Source organism: Haliotis rubra, unplaced genomic scaffold (genome assembly GCF_003918875.1).
Source record: "Haliotis rubra isolate DU_JTF1 unplaced genomic scaffold, ASM391887v1 Scf358, whole genome shotgun sequence".
NCBI classification, from domain to species: domain Eukaryota; kingdom Metazoa; phylum Mollusca; class Gastropoda; order Lepetellida; family Haliotidae; genus Haliotis; species Haliotis rubra.
In genome coordinates this window covers 1023582-1045415 of record NW_025767033.1, presented here as the reverse complement: position 1 = coordinate 1045415, position 21834 = coordinate 1023582, and the positions used below count along the sequence as shown (strand labels likewise).

The window sequence follows — 21834 nt, the reverse complement described above, 5'->3', positions numbered from 1 at the left end:
CGTGACTTGCCTGCACGATCGTTCAAACGGATTAATCAGTCAATAATGCAAATCTTTTGCTTCCAAGTTTAGAAACTTTGTCGTTTTTAAAGTGAATATTAATGGTTACGCTATACCTGTCAACGGGGGAGTCATTTTTACAAGACAGTTTTCATCTGGGGAAACACGCAACAGTGACATGAATTTTTCACGTGACGCTGATAAGAAATAAAAGCGGTCCACGAAGCAATAGGTTCACGGATAAACGGTAGACGTTCGACAATTGAATTTCACATTTAATTCTGAAGCAGCACGCGTGATCAATGTGAAGTTCGGCGCCTGAGGCCCAATCCGGTATCGTGTTACAACGTGCAGTATTGAATAGGATATACTATACACATGGAAGAAAGATATGCATACTATATATTTCCACATATAGTAGTAATGTTTTTTACGCACACGAAACTCGTATCCTTTGTAATTTTTATGACATTTTTTTCATTTTCTTTTACAAAGTGAAAAACATAACAAAATGGAAACACAGACAGCTATTTTACTGTCTGGAAGCACTTAAATAGTGTTGTACCATCTATGGGTCATACATAGTGTTGCTGTAGCATCTGGAGGAACAGGTGCATGCAGTGTTCCTGTACTGTCTAGAGGACACGTATAGTGTTCTTGTACCATCTGAAGGACATGTATAGTGTTCTTGTACCATCTGAAGGACATGTATAGTGTTCTGGTACCATCTGATGGACATGTATAGTGTTCTTGTACCATCTGATGGACATTGTAGTGTTCTTGTACCATCTGATGGACATTGTAGTGTTCTTGTACCATCTGATGGACATGTATAGGGTTCTTGTACCATCTGATGGACATGTATAGGGTTCTTGTACCATCTGATGGACATGTATAGTGTTCTGGTACCATCTGATGGACATGTATAGTGTTCTTGTACCATCTGATGGACATTGTAGTGTTCTTGTACCATCTGATGGACATTGTAGTGTTCTGGTACCATCTGATGGACATGTATAGGGTTCTTGTACCATCTAATGGACATGTATAGGGTTCTTGTACCATCTGATGGACATTGTAGTGTTCTTGTACCATCTGAAGGACATGTATAGTGTTCTTGTACCATCTGATGGACATGTATAGTGTTCTTGTACCATCTGATGGACATGTATAGTGTTCTTGTACCATCTGATGGACATTGTAGTGTTCTTGTACCATCTGATGGACATGTATAGTGTTCTTGTACCATCTGAAGGACATGTATAGTGTTCTTGTACCATCTGATGGACATGTATAGTGTTCTTCTACCATCTGAAGGACATGTATAGTGTTCTTGTACCATCTGATGGACATTGTAGTGTTCTTGTACCATCTGATGGACATGTAGTGTTCTTGTACCATCTGATGGACATGTATAGTGTTCTTGTACCATCTGATGGACATGTATAGTGTTCTTGTACCATCTGATGGACATTGTAGTGTTCTTGTACCATCTGATGGACATGTATAGTGTTCTTGTACCATCTGAAGGACATGTATAGTGTTCTTGTACCATCTGAAGGACATGTAGTGTTCTTGTACCATCTGATGGACATGTATAGTGTTCTTGTACCATCTGAAGGACATGTATAGTGTTCTTGTACCATCTGATGGACATTGTAGTGTTCTTGTAACATCTGAAGGACATGTAGTGTTCTTGTACCATCTGATGGACATTGTAGTGTTCTTGTACCATCTGAAGGACATGTAGTGTTCTTGTACCATCTGATGGACATGTATAGTGTTCTTGTACCATCTGATGGACATGTATAGTGTTCTTGTACAATCTGAAGGACATGTAGTGTTCTTGTACCATCTGAAGGACATGTATAGTGTTCTTGTACAATCTGATGGACATGTATAGTGTTCTTGTACCATCTGATGGACATTGTAGTGTTCTTGTACCATCTGATGGACACGTATAGTGTTCTTGTACCATCTGATGGACATTGTAGTGTTCTTGTACCATCTGATGGACATTGTAGTGTTCTTGTACCATCTGAAGGACATGTATAGTGTTCTTGTACCATCTGATGGACATATATAGTGTTCTTGTACCATCTGATGGACATGTATAGTGTTCTTGTACCATCTGAAGGACATGTAGTGTTCTTGTACCATCTGATGGACATGTATAGTGTTCTTGTACCATCTGATGGACATGTATAGTGTTCTTGTACCATCTGATGGACATTGTAGTGTTCTTGTACAATCTGAAGGACATGTAGTGTTCTTGTACCATCTGATGGACATGTAGTGTTCTTGTACCATCTGATGGACATGTAGTGTTTTTGTACCATCTGATGGACATGTTTAGTGTTCTTGTACCATCTGATGGACATGTATAGTGTTCTTGTACCATCTGATGGACATTGTAGTGTTCTTGTACTATCTGAAGGACATGAATAGTGTTCTTGTACCATCTGATGGACATGTATAGTGTTCTTGTACCATCTGATGGACATGTATAGTGTTCTTGTACCATCTGAAGGACATGTATAGTGTTCTTGTACCATCTGATGGACATTGTAGTGTTCTTGTACCATCTGATGGACATGTAGTGTTCTTGTACCATCTGATGGACATGTATAGTGTTCTTGTACCATCTGATGGACATGTATAGTGTTCTTGTACCATCTGATGGACATTGTAGTGTTCTTGTACCATCTGATGGACATGTATAGTGTTCTTGTACCATCTGAAGGACATGTATAGTGTTCTTGTACCATCTGAAGGACATGTAGTGTTCTTGTACCATCTGATGGACATGTATAGTGTTCTTGTACCATCTGAAGGACATGTATAGTGTTCTTGTACCATCTGATGGACATTGTAGTGTTCTTGTAACATCTGAAGGACATGTAGTGTTCTTGTACCATCTGATGGACATGTGTAGTGTTCTTGTACCATCTGAAGGACATGTAGTGTTCTTGTACCATCTGATGGACATGTATAGTGTTCTTGTACCATCTGATGGACATGTATAGTGTTCTTGTACAATCTGAAGGACATGTAGTGTTCTTGTACCATCTGAAGGACATGTATAGTGTTCTTGTACAATCTGATGGACATGTATAGTGTTCTTGTACCATCTGATGGACATTGTAGTGTTCTTGTACCATCTGATGGACATGTATAGTGTTCTTGTACCATCTGAAGGACATGTATAGTGTTCTTGTACCATCTGAAGGACATGTATAGTGTTCTTGTACCATCTGATGGACATGTATAGTGTTCTTGTACCATCTGAAGGACATGTATAGTGTTCTTGTACCATCTGATGGACATGTATAGTGTTCTTGTACCATCTGAAGGACATGTATAGTGTCCTTGTACCATCTGAAGGACATGTAGTGTTCTTGTACCATCTGATGGACATGTATAATGTTCTTGTACCATCTGATGGACATGTATAGTGTTCTTGTACCATCTGAAGGACATGTAGTGTTCTTGTACCATCTGATGGACATGTATAGTGTTCTTGTACCATCTGATGGACATTGTAGTGTTCTTGTACCATCTGAAGGACATGTATAGTGTTCTTGTACCATCTGATGGACATTGTAGTGTTCTTGTACCATCTGATGGACATGTACAGTGTTCTTGTACCATCTGATGGACATTGTAGTGTTCTTGTACCATCTGATGGACATGTACAGTGTTCTTATACCATCTGATGGACATGTATAGTGTTCTTGTACCATCTATTGGACATTGTAGTGTTCTTGTACCATCTGAAGGACATGTACAGTGATCTTGTACCATCTGATGGACATTGTAGTGTTCTTGTACCATCTGAAGGACATGTATAGTGTTCTTGTAGCATCTGAAGGACATGTATAGTGTTCTTGTACCATCTGAAGGACATGTATAGTGTTCTTGTACCATCTGAAGGACATGTATAGTGTTCTTGTACCATCTGATGGACAGGTATAGTGTTCTTGTACCATCTGAAGGACATGTATAGTGTCCTTGTACCATCTGAAGGACATGTAGTGTTCTTGTACCATCTGATGGTCATGTATAGTGTTCTTGTACCATCTGATGGACATGTATAGTGTTCTTGTACCATCTGAAGGACATGTATAGTGTTCTTGTACCATCTGATGGACATGTATAGTGTTCTTGTACCATCTGAAGGACATGTATAGTGTTCTTGTACCATCTGATGGACATTGTAGTGTTCTTGTACCATCTGATGGACATGTATAGTGTTCTTGTACCATCTGATGGACATGTATAGTGTTCTTGTACCATCTGAAGGACATGTAGTGTTCTTGTACCATCTGATGGACATGTATAGTGTTCTTGTACCATCTGATGGACATGTATAGTTTTCTTGTACCATCTGATGGACATGTATAGTGTTCTTGTACCATCTGATGGACATGTATAGTGTTCATGTACCATCTGATGGACATGTATTGTGTTCTTGTTCCATCTGATTGACATGTATAGTGTTCTTGTACCATCTGAAGGACATGTATAGTGTTCTTGTACCATCTGATGGACATTGTAGTGTTCTTGTACCATCTGATGGACATGTATAGTGTTCTTGTACCATCTGATGGACATGTATAGTGTTCTTGTACCATCTGAAGGACATGTAGTGTTCTTGTACCATCTGAAGGACATGTATAGTGTTCTTGTACCATCTGATGGACATGTATAGTTTTCTTGTACCATCTGATGGACATGTATAGTGTTCTTGTACCATCTGATGGACATGTATAGTGTTCATGTACCATCTGATGGACATGTATTGTGTTCTTGTTCCATCTGATTGACATGTATAGTGTTCTTGTACGATCTGATGGACATGTATAGTGTTCTTGTACCATCTGATGGACATGTCTAGTGTTCTTGTACCATCTGATGGACATGTATAGTGTTCTTGTACCATCTGATGGACATGTATAGTGTCCATGTACCATCTGATGGACATGTATAGTGTTCATGTACCATCTGATGGACATGTATAGTGTTCTTGTACCATCTGAAAGACATGTATAATGTTCTTGTACCATCTGGAAGAACACTCGCAGTGTCCTTCTTCTCTCAAAACTACGAATTGGCGCACAACTGATGTCCAGGTAGAATATACAAAGCTACATATGACGGTCCTTGGCGGACAGAGGCCCTGTGTATATCGAATATAGGAGAATCTTCAGTGTATGGACATGCGGTCTGAGGTATGGAAACGATGGGCACTTGTCCACTGGCATGCAAATTGTTTGTTTCCATTCACGACCGGCGCTAGCCACCTGTCTGTGGCTGAAAAGGTACGATACATATCACATTGTGTTTTCACTCAAGGTCTTAAACCTCGGTTTGTATACAATATGTTCTCAACAACCACCGCGGACATTTGGGGTTGAATTAGCTCCCGATGCGACTAAATGGATTGTGTGGTGAGGTTCGATGTTCTGGTCGAATGCAGGCCACCACACTCCGACGGCTTATGGATTTGCTCATAATCTCAATCACTGGTTTTTTCTGGTCCAGATTCGATTATTTACCGGCCGTCGTCATTTTAAGACGACTGCGTTTGTGATTTACAATCACAAGTTACATATATGCAGTTGGTCTACTGTGAATACCGTTAATACATTTGACACACATAGGATGTATAAATGAGAAGCTGGTCTCAATGTACACTAAAACCAAAATTCAAAGTTCATTATTTTTTAAATACAATGTCCAAAGTGAGTGAGTGAGTTTAGTTTTACGCCACACTCAGAAATATTCCAGCTATATGGCGGCGGTCTGTAAATAATCGAGTCTGGAACAGACAATCCAGTGATCAACAGCATGAGCATCGATCTGCGTAATTGGGAACCGATGACATGTGCCAACCAAGTCAGCGAGCCTGACCACCCGATCCCGTTAGTCGCCTCTTACGACAAGCATAGTCGCAATGTCCAAAGAGTCAAACTGTTTCCTCATCATTGTCATGCATTGAAGAGTAAAAGGAACTGAGGTATTATTAAACAATTATTATGTTGTCGTTGGAATTGTTTCACTACGTGCTTATAAGGTAATTCGGGACATATCTACATGTGACCATACTAAACGTCTATACATGGCGGCCGTGTACTTTTTATCTAACTAGTATTATGTACATTTGTTGGGTTAACCGATTTTTTACCTTTGCTCGTCGCGCCGATCATGTAATTCAACTTAATAGTTTTCCTGAACACGGCTCAGTATCACAGGCCCTCGTGTCTTTGCGAGGATAAAAGATGTTAATAAAAATATATAAAAAATGAGATGCCCCCCGACTCGAAATGCTTCACAGTACAATACATTATGACATTAATGTATTGTACTGTGAAGCATTTCGAGTCGGGGGTCATCTCAAAATGTTTTTTTAATTAACATCTTTTATCCTCGCAAAGACACGAGGGCCTGTGCTCAGTATCTGACTGTGACGTTCTGGCTTGCTCTCCGTGCCGCTTATAGGTTGGAATAGCGTTAAAGCGGCGCAAAACAACGCTCATTCAATCACACTACTTTCTATAGCTGAACGTTTTATAATTAGTTCATGGGGGACGATGAATTAAATATACAATATGAGGTGAGGTGAGGTGAAATTGGGTTTAACGTCGTGCTTGAGAATATTTCGCTCATATGACGACGTGCATGCGTGTGTATGTGTATGTGCGGCTGCTTGTACTAGCCCAGACTTAAGCTGGTTTTATAGTGCTAGCCCACTGAGATACCATGCCGCAGTGAAGCATGAATACCCCACTCAGACACATTATACTGACTCAGAGCCGACCAGTCCTTGTTGTACCCATTAATGCCGAGCGCCAGGCAGGGACCAACAAGTACCATGTTTTAGCGTCTTTTGGTATGACGCGTTCGGGGATCGAACCCGCGACCTTCCGCTCTCCGGGCGGACGCTCTAACCCACTACACCACGGAGGAGGTTAATATACAATATGAACATGGGAGGTTTCAGTTTGAGTCAGCGCAATTTGCGACGTAAGGTCTCCGATATATCAATAAACAGACTTTATCGTCTATAAGCCATCAGAAACTATCTAAGATTTTTTTATTATTCAAGGAATGTTTTCGTGGACTGTAACGATTAAAGTCTTGAAAAGTAAACTTTGGATTTTATTTTGTATTTGTTCTTTAAACTTTAACTTTTTCATGGATGTGTATAAAAAAAATCCACGTGATCTTTTAACAATGTTAGATAAACACATCTAAGGAAAGTTGACGATCTTAATGTGTATGAAGGATACAGGTGTTAAAATGTAAAGACGTTTCATAATATTAATATCTTGAAAGGTCAAATATCGCCCTCGCGGCAGGACGTGTAGATTGCACGTCGAGTGTTGAGAAACAAACTACATGACACATAGTCAAAATATCGCCGTGCCAAGAGGAATGTTGTGTCTAACTTAACAACACTGGATTTTTAGTCGCGTTCGGCTCTTTCCGCCACTAATCGGTAAGATCCGACATAGCTCATAAACGTTGTCAGTTTCAGCGATTTTTCCGTTGTGTTTAACACAATACATCTTCTTTCGAGAGTCTTGAATAACGTTCTAACCTGCATTCGACGGAGCGTTCGGCTCATTCCGCAACTAATCGTGAAGATCCGACACAGTCGATAAAACGTGGCAGTTTCACAGCGATTTTATCCCTGTTTTAAACACAATAAACCGTGTATGTTGGAACCATATTGAGCATATTTTCAGCATCTATACGTTGCCTTGGCATCTCGACTTCCTCATGCGGACATTCAACCAAAAAGACCACTACCAACAAATCAGTGTTTTTATCATCAACAATAATTTCTTGTCAGTTAATGTGTTTTCCGATTTCCAAAATAGTCTTTTTAAAAATGGTACATAATCATACTATATTGTACAGCATGCCTCTCCCGTATGTATTTACTATGTATCACAATATATTCACTTCCAATTTTCACACTGACGAAGAAAATACCCTATTTGTACCAAAGAAAAAGAAATAAAGTGATAAAAAAATAGTACTTGTACTCGTTCTTTTATTTATGCATGTTACATATACCAAAGCTAGGCTTTAATTTTCTTCTAAAAAGCAATCATTTTACGTGCGCTTCTGTTAATAAACAACATTTGCCGTAGGATTTTACACACTTATCTCTGCTCATCATGTACAGTAGGACAAAATGTTCCTAACAACACTCAATTACTATAGTGTCCCACATTTGAAAGGTTTGCTTACGAAAAAGATATAATAAAATGGTAATTATTTTCGTACTCTTACTCTAGTAAAGAACAATGTCACTGCACATAACATACAAGACCGTAATCCAGGACTGAGTGAGTTCAGTTTTACGCCACACTCAGCAATATTCCAGCTACATGGCGGCAGTTTCTTAAAAGGTATACACTATTTTTTTTAAAATCAAGACCTATTGCTTTGATTTTCATCTGGAAAGTTTTGTGAGAATGTTTCATACAGCTCCAGTGAAAGATTTTAAATATTTAAAAAACGTTTCCTGGATCTATCAATATAAGGTTACCTGGGTATATCATTAAAATGTTTCCTCAGTATATCAATAGAAGCTACTAGGATATATTATTAAAAGTCTCCTTGATATATCAAGAAAAAGTTACATGGATAGATCAATAACAATGTTCCACAATATATATATATCATTAAAAAGTTTCCCTTACATACCAATATAAAATTACCTGGATATATCAATATAATGTTATCTTGATATATTATAAAGTTTCCTTGATTGGTCAATAAAAAGGCTTTTATTGTTTGTCAGGAGTCATGTTTAGATACCTAACTGAACAGTCTTTCAAAGCGTATTTATTTCTACAATATTTTTATTCTTAGAATATGTGTTCGTTTTATGTTTGGCAAAATTTGTCATATTCGCCAACATCTCGCTTGGGTTCAAGCAGGTAACAAAATCACTGTAAGTCCCCGTGGTCCCTGGTGTGGTGATCTGTTGTAGTTGTTGGCAACACCCCTGTTTTTATAAGTATTGTCTTTAAAAGTAAAACAGTGTTAAATTTACGTGCTAGTTTAAAACACCATCTGTGATACTCTAGTTATTTTTCACTTCAACTCACCTCACCTCACTCACTCACTCCACTCCCTCCCTCCACTCACTCACTCCACTTCCTCCCTCCACTCACTCACTCCACTCCCTCCCCTCCGCTCCCTCACTCAACTCACTCACTCCACTCCTCTTCCTCACTCCACTCCCTCCCTCCGCTCCCTCACTCCACTCCACTCCACTCCACTCCACTCCACTCCACTCCACTCCATTCCATCACTGTGCAAATGTTCACATCATCACTATTGTTTCCGTGGACTTGTGTGGAACACAGCGTTGATGTTCCACGAGACTGGACTTGACCGGTCCTTGTTATATTTCCCTAAGACATCAGGAATGAAAACCCCATCACCTCATAAATCCAAACTACAAACTACAACCTCACAAATCATGTTCAGTGTTGTAACCCACAGGTCTACCCCTGAATAACTGAAGAAGGTGTTCAGTCTTACAAGTCATCACCTCAGTTGTATTCATGCTGCACATGGTCTTTCTATCAGCCACCGTCCTCCAAGTCATCTTAAAACGTGGACAATTGCTTCTCTTATGTATCCCAGTATTTTCCAGTAAGCTGGTATCTTCAGTGTATGAAATAAGCCAAAATTCCAGCCAGACATCAGGGCTGGTAACTTCAAAATGTTACCAGCCCAAAATGGATTTAACTAGACCAAATATGGTGAATTTACTCAGATGTATGGAACATCTAAAATATTTACCAGACCACCGGGCTGGCTAGCTTTAAATTTAGACCGTCCGTCAGATATCTAGACTGTCTCGGGCGGCCGGACGGGCCTTATTTCATAAACTGGTATCTTGTAGCAGACTCCTATCTTCTTTATTGCTGAGACTTGTAACTAGACCTGTCTGGACCAGACAAACCAGTGATTAACGCACTGAGCGCCATCCAGATGTACTGTGACAAGCCATCGAACAAGTCACTGTGCATGACCACCAAATCCAATTAGTTGCCTTTTATGAAAGGCCTATGTGCTGGGGACCAATTCTAACCCAGACTCCCCATAGACAACAACATTGATAAGAGGTGATGCTCTAACCACTACACCAACCACTACCACTCCCCATGGACAACAACATTGAGGCCTATTTGCTGGGGACCAATTCTAACCCAAGACTCCCCATGGACAACAACATTGATAAGAGGTGACGCTCTAACCACTACACCACGGAGGCCTATTTGCTGGGGACCAATTCTAACCCAGACTCCCCATGGACAACAACATTGATAAGAGGTGACGCTCTAACCACTACACCACGGAGGCCTATTTGCTGGGGACCAATTCTAACCCAGACTCCCCATGGACAACAACATTGATAAGAGGTGACGCTCTAACCACTACACCACGGAGGCCTATTTGCTGGGGACCAATTCTAACCAGACTCCCCATGGACAACAACATTGATAAGAGGTGACGCTCTAACCACTACACCCGAGAGGCCTATTTGCTGGGGACCAATTCTAACCCAGACTCTAACCCATAGACAACAACATTGATAAGAGGTGGCGCTCTAACCACTACTACTACCAGAGGCCTATTTGCTAAGAGGTGGACCAATTCTAACCCAGACTCCCCATGGACAACAACATTGATAAGAGGTGGCGCTCTAACCACTAACCACTACACTCCCCCAACATTGATAAGAGAGGCCTATTTGCTGGGGACCAATTCTAACCCAGACAACAACCCATGGACAACAACATTGATAAGAGGTGACGCTCTAACCACTACACCACGGAGGCCTATTTGCTGGGGACCAATTCTAACCCAGACTCCCCATGGACAACAACATTGATAAGAGGTGGCGCTCTAACCATGGACTACACTACACGCTCTAACCACTACTACACGAGGCCTATTTGCTGGGGACCAATTCTCTAACCCAGACTCCCCATATTTGCTGGGGACCAATTCTAACCCAGACAACAACAACATTGATAAGAGGTGGCGCTTCTAACCACTACTACACAGGAGGACCCTATTTGCTGGGGACCAATTCTAACCCCAGACCAGACTCCCCATGGACAACAACATTGATAAGGAGGTGGCTCTAACCACTACACCACGGAGGCCTATTTGCTGGGGACCAATTCTAACTTAAGACTCCCCATAGACAACAACATTGATAAGAGGTGACGGACCTCCTAACCACTACATTGATAAGAGGAGGCCTATTTGCTGGGGACCAATTCTAACCCAGACTCCCCATGGACAACAACATTGATAAGAGGTGGCTGGGGCTCTAACCACTACACCACATTGATAAGAGGCCTATTTGCTGGGGACCAATTCTAACCCAGACTCCCCATGGACAACAACATTGATAAGAGGTGGCGGCTCTAACCACTACACTACACCCGGAGGCCCTGGGACCAATTTGCATGGGACCAATTCTAACCCAAACTCTAACCCATCCCCATAGACAACAACATTGAGAAGACAAAATAACATATAAGGTGTGTAATGTAAAAGTTAAAACTAGTGTTATATTTTGTCTGCACTGTTATATTTCAGTTATCCCTTTCAAATGTTGTGTAGTATAGTTAACTTCAATACAGCAACATCAGTAAGACAGTCAACATGAATATCACAAACTGACATCTTGCAGCAGAGTTGAATGTTGTTTAATGTTGAAGCCTGAACATAATCCAGTCACGACCAAACAAACAGGTGATCGATATAATGAGCAACATCATCATCCTCTGACATACGTTGAACCAAGTTCTAGAGTCTGGCCACCAAATCCAGTTAGGTGCATTTCATGAAAAGCATAGAACTGATTCTAGCCCAGATTCCCTGTGGAAAACAACATTCATAAAACAAACAACATGCAGCTGATGAGCAATGCCCAATGTTATTTTGTCCGCTTGCAGGATTGTTTGTATTTTACAGTCCCACTTCAACATACTTGAGGATTATCACTGCAACACATAAAAGATGAGACTTTACCAGTTAAACCAGTGGTCGATAGCATGCCCACTTCCCTGTCCCCCAGAGCATGTTACACAATCAACCAACTAACAGAGTGTGTCCATCCAATCACCAGTTCAGTCTAGGATGCCCACAACAGGTTTAGCATCATGGTGGATGGGGGCTGTTTACAACTGGACAAGTCTTCTGAATCTGTGTCAGTACTTTGTGAGTTGTTTTCAGTCGATGAGATGGTTGTATATATGTCTTTGTTTCACTACAACTTTCTTCATTACTTTTATAAGGAGAATCTCCATGACTTGGAGGATCAGAAGATATCGTCTTCATTGTACACAACCATATTCCGTTTGTCTTTGTGACCAGATCCCTTCTGAGAATTGTTTGCAGCTGAAACATTGTGAAGTTATATACTTATATATACTTATATACACTTATATACACTTAAATACGCTTATATACACTTATATACGCTTATATACACTTATATATGCTTATATACTTATATATACTTATATAAAACTTATATACACTTAAATACGCTTATATACACTTATATACGCTTATATACACTTATATACACTTTCTAGCTTTTGTTTCAAGATTCTGCAAAAACTCTGTAATAATTCCAAAATATTTAAATTTACAAAGTGATAAGGAATATGAAGGCTTTTCACTTCCAGACAACCACAACTTCAGCAGATCAAAGTTCTACATAACAGTGTTTGACTGAATGAGCTTTGACTCGAGGGTGTAGAAAAATATATTTAAAACTTGAATCTAAAAATGTTAATAAAATATTACATGTTCATTCCCATCAACCTCACTACCCAACAACTGCCTTGAATCATTTACAATACGGTCTCTGAGTACCCACAGATGAACTCAAATCAGGCTTTTTTTGTTTGTTGTTTAACAAACCGTGGATGACCATGATGATGACTGTGATTGGCAGTTTGACTCCTGTGAGTTTCTAGGACTTCAGTCCTGCCCCACAACGAAGCACATTTGATATATGTGGTCTCACCTTAGGCAAGTGAGTGTTCAAAATTACCTCTGTTCACCTAGCTGAAAATGGGTACCCGGTGGGGTAAGTAATTTGACTATAACCTTCTAGCTCATAACAGGCAGCTTGGGTTATCCGGGGTAATAATGTGCTGTGCCTTGATTGTTGGCGCTATGAACATACCTAGTGTGGAGTATGGCGCTATATAAATGGACACATTATTATTATATTTTTGGAGGATGAAAAGTACACAATTCAGTTTAGTTAGCCTAATCATGCTCATTAAGCTGTTCTCTATGAACTTGTATGCTCACCTATTGCTGACCAGTTTGGGCCTGACTGGTCGGTGACCGTCTCAAATGTAGGTTGCCGTCTCGCCAAGGACACTTTCAGCTGCACATTGTCTATCATACTTCCGTTCATCTGAAATAGGCCCAATTTTAGTGAGTGACAGGGTGGGTGGAGGGGTCGGTGTTTGGGTGAGTGGAGGGGTGGGTGCTTTGGTGAGTGAGCGAGAGTGAGTAAGTGGCTGGGTGATTGAGTGAGTGAGTGAGAACCATTTCTTACAAGTTGGGCTTGTGAAAGAAAGCTCTAGTTGCTTAAGGTATTTGGCGTATTTGAATTTCATTAAACATGTTGGAAATATATTCAAGAATATAAATTCACAAAGTAGACATGCACTCAGCTATAGCTCAGCATATGTGATGAGAGTGGGCCATGAATAATTGAGTCTGGACCAGGCAGGTCTCACGCCTACCTCAGCTATGGCCTGTTCTGCAGAATCCAACTTCTCAAACGTCACAAACCCACAACTGTTGAAATGAAAGTCTCATGTAAAAACTACAGAAATCATCAAAATTGATCAAACGCACCAGGAACATATGGGAACTTAACATTTCTTGTAAATCTTTCAGTACTGTAAATATTGTAGTGTGTCTTTAGGGGATGCAATATATATATACATGTACTCAACCAAACAGCTTGTGTGAGCAGCGATATAAGCGCAACAGTTTTGAATATAACATTAACCCCAATTCACCTCGCCTGACTGGTATTCACCAGGGAAATACATAAACCAGACATCAAATAAACTCATCTGTGTTAATGTGTAGGACCAAATAGTTATAGCACAATAACAGCTTTTGTGTTTGTTTTTTCGTTTAACGTAACAGTCACAAATATTTCAGACATGGCAGTGGGTAAATGACGTAATCTGGACCAGGCAGAACAAGGAACAGGATATTTTACTGACATGCAGTCAACCATGACACAGGTAGACCACCAAATCCAGCAAGTGATATAGATCTTACAAACAGCATAAACTGCTGATGACCTGTTTTCCTCTCAGTGAGTGAATGAGTTTAGTTTTACGCCGATTTTAGCAATATTCCAGCAATATCATGGTTGGGGGTGAATGCCTTAACCACTTGCCTTACCGACACCCCTTCCCCCTCAGAGACTTCAGTGATGACTTCAGACTTCAGTTAACATTCAAATTTCCTTATGACAACAATGAATGTTATTCAAATGGTACATTTGTAAAGAACAAGATTGATTTTATGACAATGATGATATCTAATACAGCAGCCTTGTACATACTTCCTGTCTGTTTCCATGGAGATATTTACAACATTGCCAAAGTTGGAACCAGCCTTCCTCAGCAATTCTTCACTGATGCCATGGCCATGGATGTAGATTGTCCGCCCCTTCTTGGGAGGCTCCCTATCTCGTCTGTCATCACGGCGGTCATCTCGCGAATCTCGCCGTTCACGCTCAGGATCACGTTCTCGATCCCTCTCATATCCTACAAGTATCGGAGAGTTATTTCACATGACAACAATTTCAGTGATAATTCAGCAGATATGTCACATGATAACATTTAAAGTGATAATTCAGCAGATATGTCACATGAGAACAATTTCAGTGATAATTCAGAAGATATGTTGCATGATAACAATTTCGTCAGATTAGTATCCAAACATGTGAAATTGCACTAACACGCTACAACTGATACAATCTAACCTGATAATCCTCACAGTATGGAAGAGGCCAAGCAACCAAAGATGAATGATGTTTGTCAAGGTTTATCACATCAATACTTACTGTTTCCAGTGCTGACAAAACTCTCATACAACCCTTTCACTTTAGGTCGGCTGGTTGAAGTCTGAAAAGGGAAACAATTTTCTAGATGAGTGACAGACACATGTTACAGTTTGTCTTAATCATATACATGTTGATGTCATCATCGTTTGAACCCTCTTGTTCTCACTCAAAACAGAGCGAAAACAGTTGTAACAGGCTTCTTTCCCATTTAGACTATAAATCCAGCATGACTGACTGACTGACTGAGTTTGGTTTTACGCCGCTTTTAGCAATATTCCAGCAACATCACGGCGGGGGACACCAGAAATGGGCTTCACACATTGTGCCCATGTGGGGATTCGAACTCGGGTCTTCGGCATGACTGACTGACTGACTGAGTTTGGTTTTACGCCGCTTTTAGCAATATTCCAGCAACATCCGCGCGGGGGACACCAGAAATGTACCCATGTGGGGATTGAACTTCGGGTCTTCGGCATGACTGACTGACTGACTGAGTTTGGGCTTTAGCAATATTCCAGCAACATGAGGACACCAGAAATGGGCTTCACACATTGTGCCCATGTTGGGATTCGAACTTCGGTCTTCAGCATGACTGACTGACTGAGTTTGGGCCGCTTTTTTTCCAGCAACATCACTGCGAGGGACACCAGAAATGGGTTCCAGCAACATCATGACTGACTGACTGAGTTTGGGAAGGACACCAGGAATGGGCTTCATGGGCTTCACACATTGTACCCATGTGGGGATTCAAACCCGGGTCTTTGGCATGGCGAGCAAACGCTTTAACCACTAGGCTACCCCACCGCCCTGGTCCAGCATGATGAGCATGCCCCCTGTTCTTGTATCATGACTGTCTTGCATAAAACATTTACTGAAACCGTAAAGTACATTATACCGCAACTTAAACAACAAACATTGGGAACCTACCTCTGGTTTTTCATCATCCTCAGAGTGTTGTGCTGCTGCTGAGAAAGGCTGGAAACTGACTGATGAAGATGGAGCTTTCTCTGGATCCTGCAAAGATAACACAGTATTATGCCACGGACACACCTAAGACTGACTGACTGAGTTTGGTTTTACGCCGCTTTTAGCAATATTCCAGCAACATCACGGAGGGGGACACCAGAAATGGGCTTCACACATTGTACCCATGTGGGGATTCGAACCCGGGTCTTCGGCGTGACGAGCCAACGCTTTAACCACTAGGCTACCCCACCGCCCACACACCTAAGATCACAGAAATTATAATAACTTCATTTTATCTGACATGTTGTAGTTTTGTTTGTCAGATAATATGGACAAGTGTCTTTTGATTTCAGACACTGTGATCTTAGTCACACAATCTTCATAAAATTCAGCATTTTCAGAAATGTTGTATATCAAACGTAACTCTGTTATCATGAAAACTCATGTAACCTTGTTTCAGATGAGCGAACAAGTAAAACAATTATAAGGAAATTATAAAGTATGATAAGAGACGTCACAAACACCTCGCGATCTGTATCTGCTAGTCATCGACATTGGTTCTTTGATGTATGAATAATTAAATTTCTTAAAACTATAATAAGTGTTCCTTGAGGAATTAAGAATACTTCTCTTTCTCTACAGCTATATATATTCAAATATTCATAAATGACAAGTGCAAATAAGGTTTACCTTCAGTTTCTTCTCCAAGTATTTTGACCTCTTGAAGCCTGTTTTCTCTCTGGTGTCAGATTCTATTTTTATCAACTGAAATTAAATGAAACAAGCATTGTCACTAAGGTGACATAATCCCCCGCCGCAAATTATCAAATCAAACTTATAAAGTAATGACAGTTTAAGTTAAATGTCAACAAAAACATGACCAGCCAACCTCTCTTGATATCTTGCTCTTTAGGTGTTCAAACACACACATATTTTCAAGACTGACTTTGACCTTGACATGAATGTCATAGTGTATGAAATATGCAAAAATAGTACTAAAGAAATTGCTTATTGAAAAACATTCAAGGGAAGTCTTGAAATTCTATGAAGAAAATCCAGTGAACCATTCTTGAAATATCTTGCTGACAATTCAGGTTAATATGCTGAAATCTTCAAAGTGTCTCTGTGACCTTGAAAATTAAGTGAAGGTCACCAAAATTGACTGGGCCCTGCGCCTTGCCTAGATTAAGCTTGGTTTCAAATATGAAGAAAATCCAGTGAACAGTTCTTGAGATAGCTTAACATGCAGGTTTACATGATGAAATCTTCAAAGTGTCATCATGACCATGACAATTATGTGAAGGTCACCAAAACTGACTGGGCCCTGCGCCTTCCCTAGATAAAGTTTGGTTTCAAATATGAAGAAAATCCAGTGAACGGTTCTTGAGATAGCTTAACATGCAGGTTTACATGCTGAAATCTTCAAAGTGTCATCATGACCTAGAAATACATGTGAAGGTCACCAAAATCGACTGGGCCCTGCGCCTTCCCTAGATAAAGCTTGGTGTCAAATATGAAGAAAATCCAGTGAACGGTTCTTGAGATAGCTTAACATGCAGGTAAAACGTTAAAGTCCCCTTGTGACCTTGAAATGAAGGTCAAGGTCACCAAACCTGACTTGGACCTTTCTTATACTGTGATGAACCTAGGTACCAAATATGAAAAGAATCTAGTGAACGGTCCTTAAGATATTCCAATTTGTACGTACAGACGTACAGAGCCTAATACTATATCCCCCGCTTCGCGCTAAACACGCGGCAGGGGATAAATATGCATTAGGAACATGATCATAGTAAAACTTTAACACACTTCTGTCTCTGATATTTGTTTAGTACTTATAAGTGAAGCAATTTCTTCTGACATATGCCATATATTGCATATTCCATATCAGTAGTTAAATTGTGAAAGTACCAACCCCTTTCTGGACAAGTTTCTTGGCTTGAATCATAGCATCACCCGCTGACTCCATTGCTGTAAAGAATATATATTGTAAATCATAAAAGTAATGCATCACCATATCATGATGAGCAAAAACCCATAGCCTTACATGCATCTTAAAGCTAATGTGAGTAGCTCAATCAGTAACGTGTTTGACACACTCTCAGCAAATATCAAACACTAACTTAAAAAATAAGTGTCTCTCGTGCAATTTTTCTCAAGACATAGGAAGAGTTTTCAATACAATTCACAATGATACAATACACAACATACGTTTTTGTATTGATACAAGACAATATACATGATACACACTAAATACTGCTGAAGGGGTCGTTGTTAGGCACAGGTACTACAGAAATGTACCCGAGGTACCTCTCTGTAGTACCTGTGCCGACAACGACCCCTTCAGCCTAAATACTCACTACTCATCAAAGATCACATGCAACGTAAAACACAACTTTGCAGATTCTGATACTTTTCGGTATGGACTTACAGATACAAATCATCAAAAATGCAAAGTCAACTTATAAAGTTTAAAAATAACGCGATGAAAAAAACCCCACAAAATCAGAGTTCAAACAATTCACTAAATTCATCCCAGCTTGGGGTGAAAAGTGGTTTCAACAGCTGTGCTGCGCTGAATAGGTTCGCGCAGCTTGGAAGCAGAATGTCCGGATTATAAGGTCGTGAGCAGGAGTAGTCTAATCAGAACAAATAGTAAATAATAATCTACTCGTTACATAAAAGTACCTTGTTGGTTTCAACATATTTTTATTCTTGAAAGAATCTGGTTTGGTAAACAAGCAAAGCTTTGCTTTTGTGAATACCTCACCAGTACAAATATAACACAAACAGAACACACAAGAACTAGACAAAAGACAGAATGAAATAGACAATATGAATATCTAAAATCGGAACATTGTATGTGCATTGAGAATTGTAATTAAAAACGCACTCGCAGTTACATTTCATTACTTTTTGCTAAGATAATTGTTATTTATTATTTCATTTAGACCGTTTTATCGAAACGTTTAGTCTTGCAAATGAATTGGTGGAGAGACTCTATAATCTTCTTATTTTCTTTGTTGGTAGTTGGCGGCAGGGCTCCAGATAAGGGCTGTATCGACTATGTACGGATAAAACATTTGCACAATACTGTAGGAAATAATTTATAAAACGTAGCAGATACGCACCACAGCAATGGTGTACGGTCTTAGAATCATTTACAGACATATTTATCTGAAAAAGTATTGTTTTATTGTATATTGACCTGTTTACACAAGACTAGCGATCTTGTGGTGCATATATGAAACGAAACACACGATTACTGATACTCCATTAAATTCCATTCAGTACTCTAAATGTAGGCTTAAGGTTTTCGAGTGCTTCTATATTGAAAAAATAAGGAGTACATACTCCTGGTGTTCAAAAATTATCTGGAGCACTGTGGCGGTGTTCCGTATAACACAGTTTGGAGGCTGTGACCACTTATATAAAAGTATGCATTATTTCTGATGGCAGTATATAATTCACATGTAAAGAGATAATGAATAACATTTTCATTGTGGTATCCACAAGCGCATTCGGCATTAGTTGATATATATCTGTTGATTTTATCCGCATTTAGATCACTGCCGCCAAGCTTGAGACGACTGTGTACAATTTGACAAAATCGGCCACCATAATTCAGGTCAAGATAATTATTCGATTCATAATTTATTAACAGAGTTTTAAATTCGCCTGTTGTATTAGCATTCGCGACGTCGTCAGGCAACGAATTTCAAATTTTAATTGTGTCTGGTAGGAATGATTTTTCATATGTTTTTTGCCCTACAGTTTATTGTTTGTAACTTGGGATTGTTTCTGAGATTGTATTGACTATTGTTAGAAACAGTTTTAGGTACAAGGTCACATAAGTAGCCTGGGGCGAGATTGTTATTCATTTTGTAAAAGTTTACCAAGTTGATGTCACGCCTTCTTTCTTTTAATGGTTTAAGATTAGTTTCAAGATATAATTTTTCATGACTAACCTTGTTAGGATCTAGATCTACTCAGCTATGTGTCAACCAGTGAGGCGTTCGACATTTCAAGACGGAAAACCTTCGCTGGCGGTGAATACTCGGTGAAGGCTTTGGTGTGAGCTATTTTTCTAATGTTTTGTTGATATTTCACAGGCACGAGCTTTTTATATGTTATGACAGTAGATTACCGATTTAACTGTTTATATAATTTCATTTGTCTAGTTCACCACACATTCTTCTTACCGAGTCACTTTCTCAGTTCGATATTTAAAAGCAATGTCATTATTTAGCATTGACAGAATTGCTAACTGTGATATAGATATGTCTTTGTCACAGCCAAAACTCAATGTCTGTTTTATTGACACCTACGTGTCTGCCTGCCTGTCTGCTAATGACAATATGCAATACACAACTTCGATCACTGACCACATGCAGTTTGAACTTAACACCTATCAGGCTATACACCATAAACAAAACACATTGATTTATGGCTCGTGCAACCGAGTTCAGTCTCTGTCACATTAAGAAATTACACAGACAGGCAGGTGTGATACTAAATGTACATATGACATGTTATGATGTCTGTTGATTGCAAAATGTATACACAAAAAATGAGCATGTATTTACAAAACCCAACATCTCTATATACACACACACAATGAGCCATGAGGGCATCGGCAAATGAACCAACCACCCGATCTGACTGGGTTCGGTATCCCGGGTGCTTCGTTTCGAGGGAAGTAAACCCAAGTACAAAATATTGCAATTTTGATTTGCGATTGTACACTTATAATTTTGTTTATATGCTTTTTCATAATCAGCAATGTATATTATATGTCATGAATAAGAGATAATTGTGTTTCAATTATGTTTGATTTTTTTGTTTGCATGTGACCTTTAATACTTTGTCAGTGAAATAGCACAAAATAAACTATATGACTGTACCATTTAACCCATACTTACGTCTTTTAGCTGCTTCCTTTTCTTTCACAACCTGTGGTTCTGGTTTGGCTGTTTTCATCTGCTGTAAGGCCTTTTTCTGCAACACACATGGTAAAAAAATTATTTTAAAAAAACACTTACAAATGTTGCTCGAGACGTCTTAACCTAACAAATGTTGAACTACTTTTCATTTCATTGTAAAAACAAGTTGCGGAAAGAGTTCCTTCCGTTCCCCAAACCCTAAACCTAACTCTAAACCTAACCCTAAACCTAACCCTAACTTAAATTTTGGACTTTTAGTCATTTTGTGAGTTCTCTAGTAATTGTTGTGTTAAGTTTTGTTAATAATTTTAGTATATTTATAAATATTATTTGGGATGGGGAACGGGAGGAACTCTTACCCAAGTTGCATGTACAAATCTGGAAGTGATTCATTGCAACAAGTAAGCTAGATCTATGTCAGAAAGTGAAGTGAGCAAAACCAAGAACAGAGAAAGAATGAGTTTTGAGCTGTGAACGCTTTATCGCCAAGACAACACCTTCTCTGCTTACCTTTTTCTTGAGTTTGGCATATTTGAGTTTAAGCTGTTCCTCTTCTTCGGTCAGAGTTGCTGGAAAGTGTAAATTAACCATTGTTTACAATTTTCGACGTCGCTTCTCAACAGGAACCACTCTTCAAAGAAGGTAAATATTTCTGTAGGGAGCATACAGTGAACATTCTTTGAAGGAATATTCACGACAAATTGTCGTATGTGTGAGAAAAACATAATCCATTTCTAATAAAATATTTATGAATAT

The 21834-nt window shown here is 39.5% G+C and overlaps 1 protein-coding gene across 1 annotated transcript; it reads right to left on the bottom strand.

Annotated features, from left to right (window-relative positions):
• Positions 1-11740: 11740 nt before the first annotated feature.
• On the bottom strand, positions 11741-21744 carry LOC124285303 (negative elongation factor E-like). Its single transcript, XM_046721510.1, has 10 exons — positions 21589-21744; positions 21058-21133; positions 18051-18106; positions 16826-16900; positions 16097-16183; positions 15170-15230; positions 14666-14870; positions 13824-13878; positions 13381-13489; positions 11741-12450 (listed from the first exon to the last, which is right to left on the bottom strand). The coding sequence occupies exons 1-10, from the start codon at positions 21667-21669 to the stop codon at positions 12371-12373; spliced, it is 885 nt and encodes a 294-aa protein (XP_046577466.1). The 5' UTR covers positions 21670-21744; the 3' UTR covers positions 11741-12370.
• Between the last annotated feature and the right edge of the window lie 90 nt (positions 21745-21834).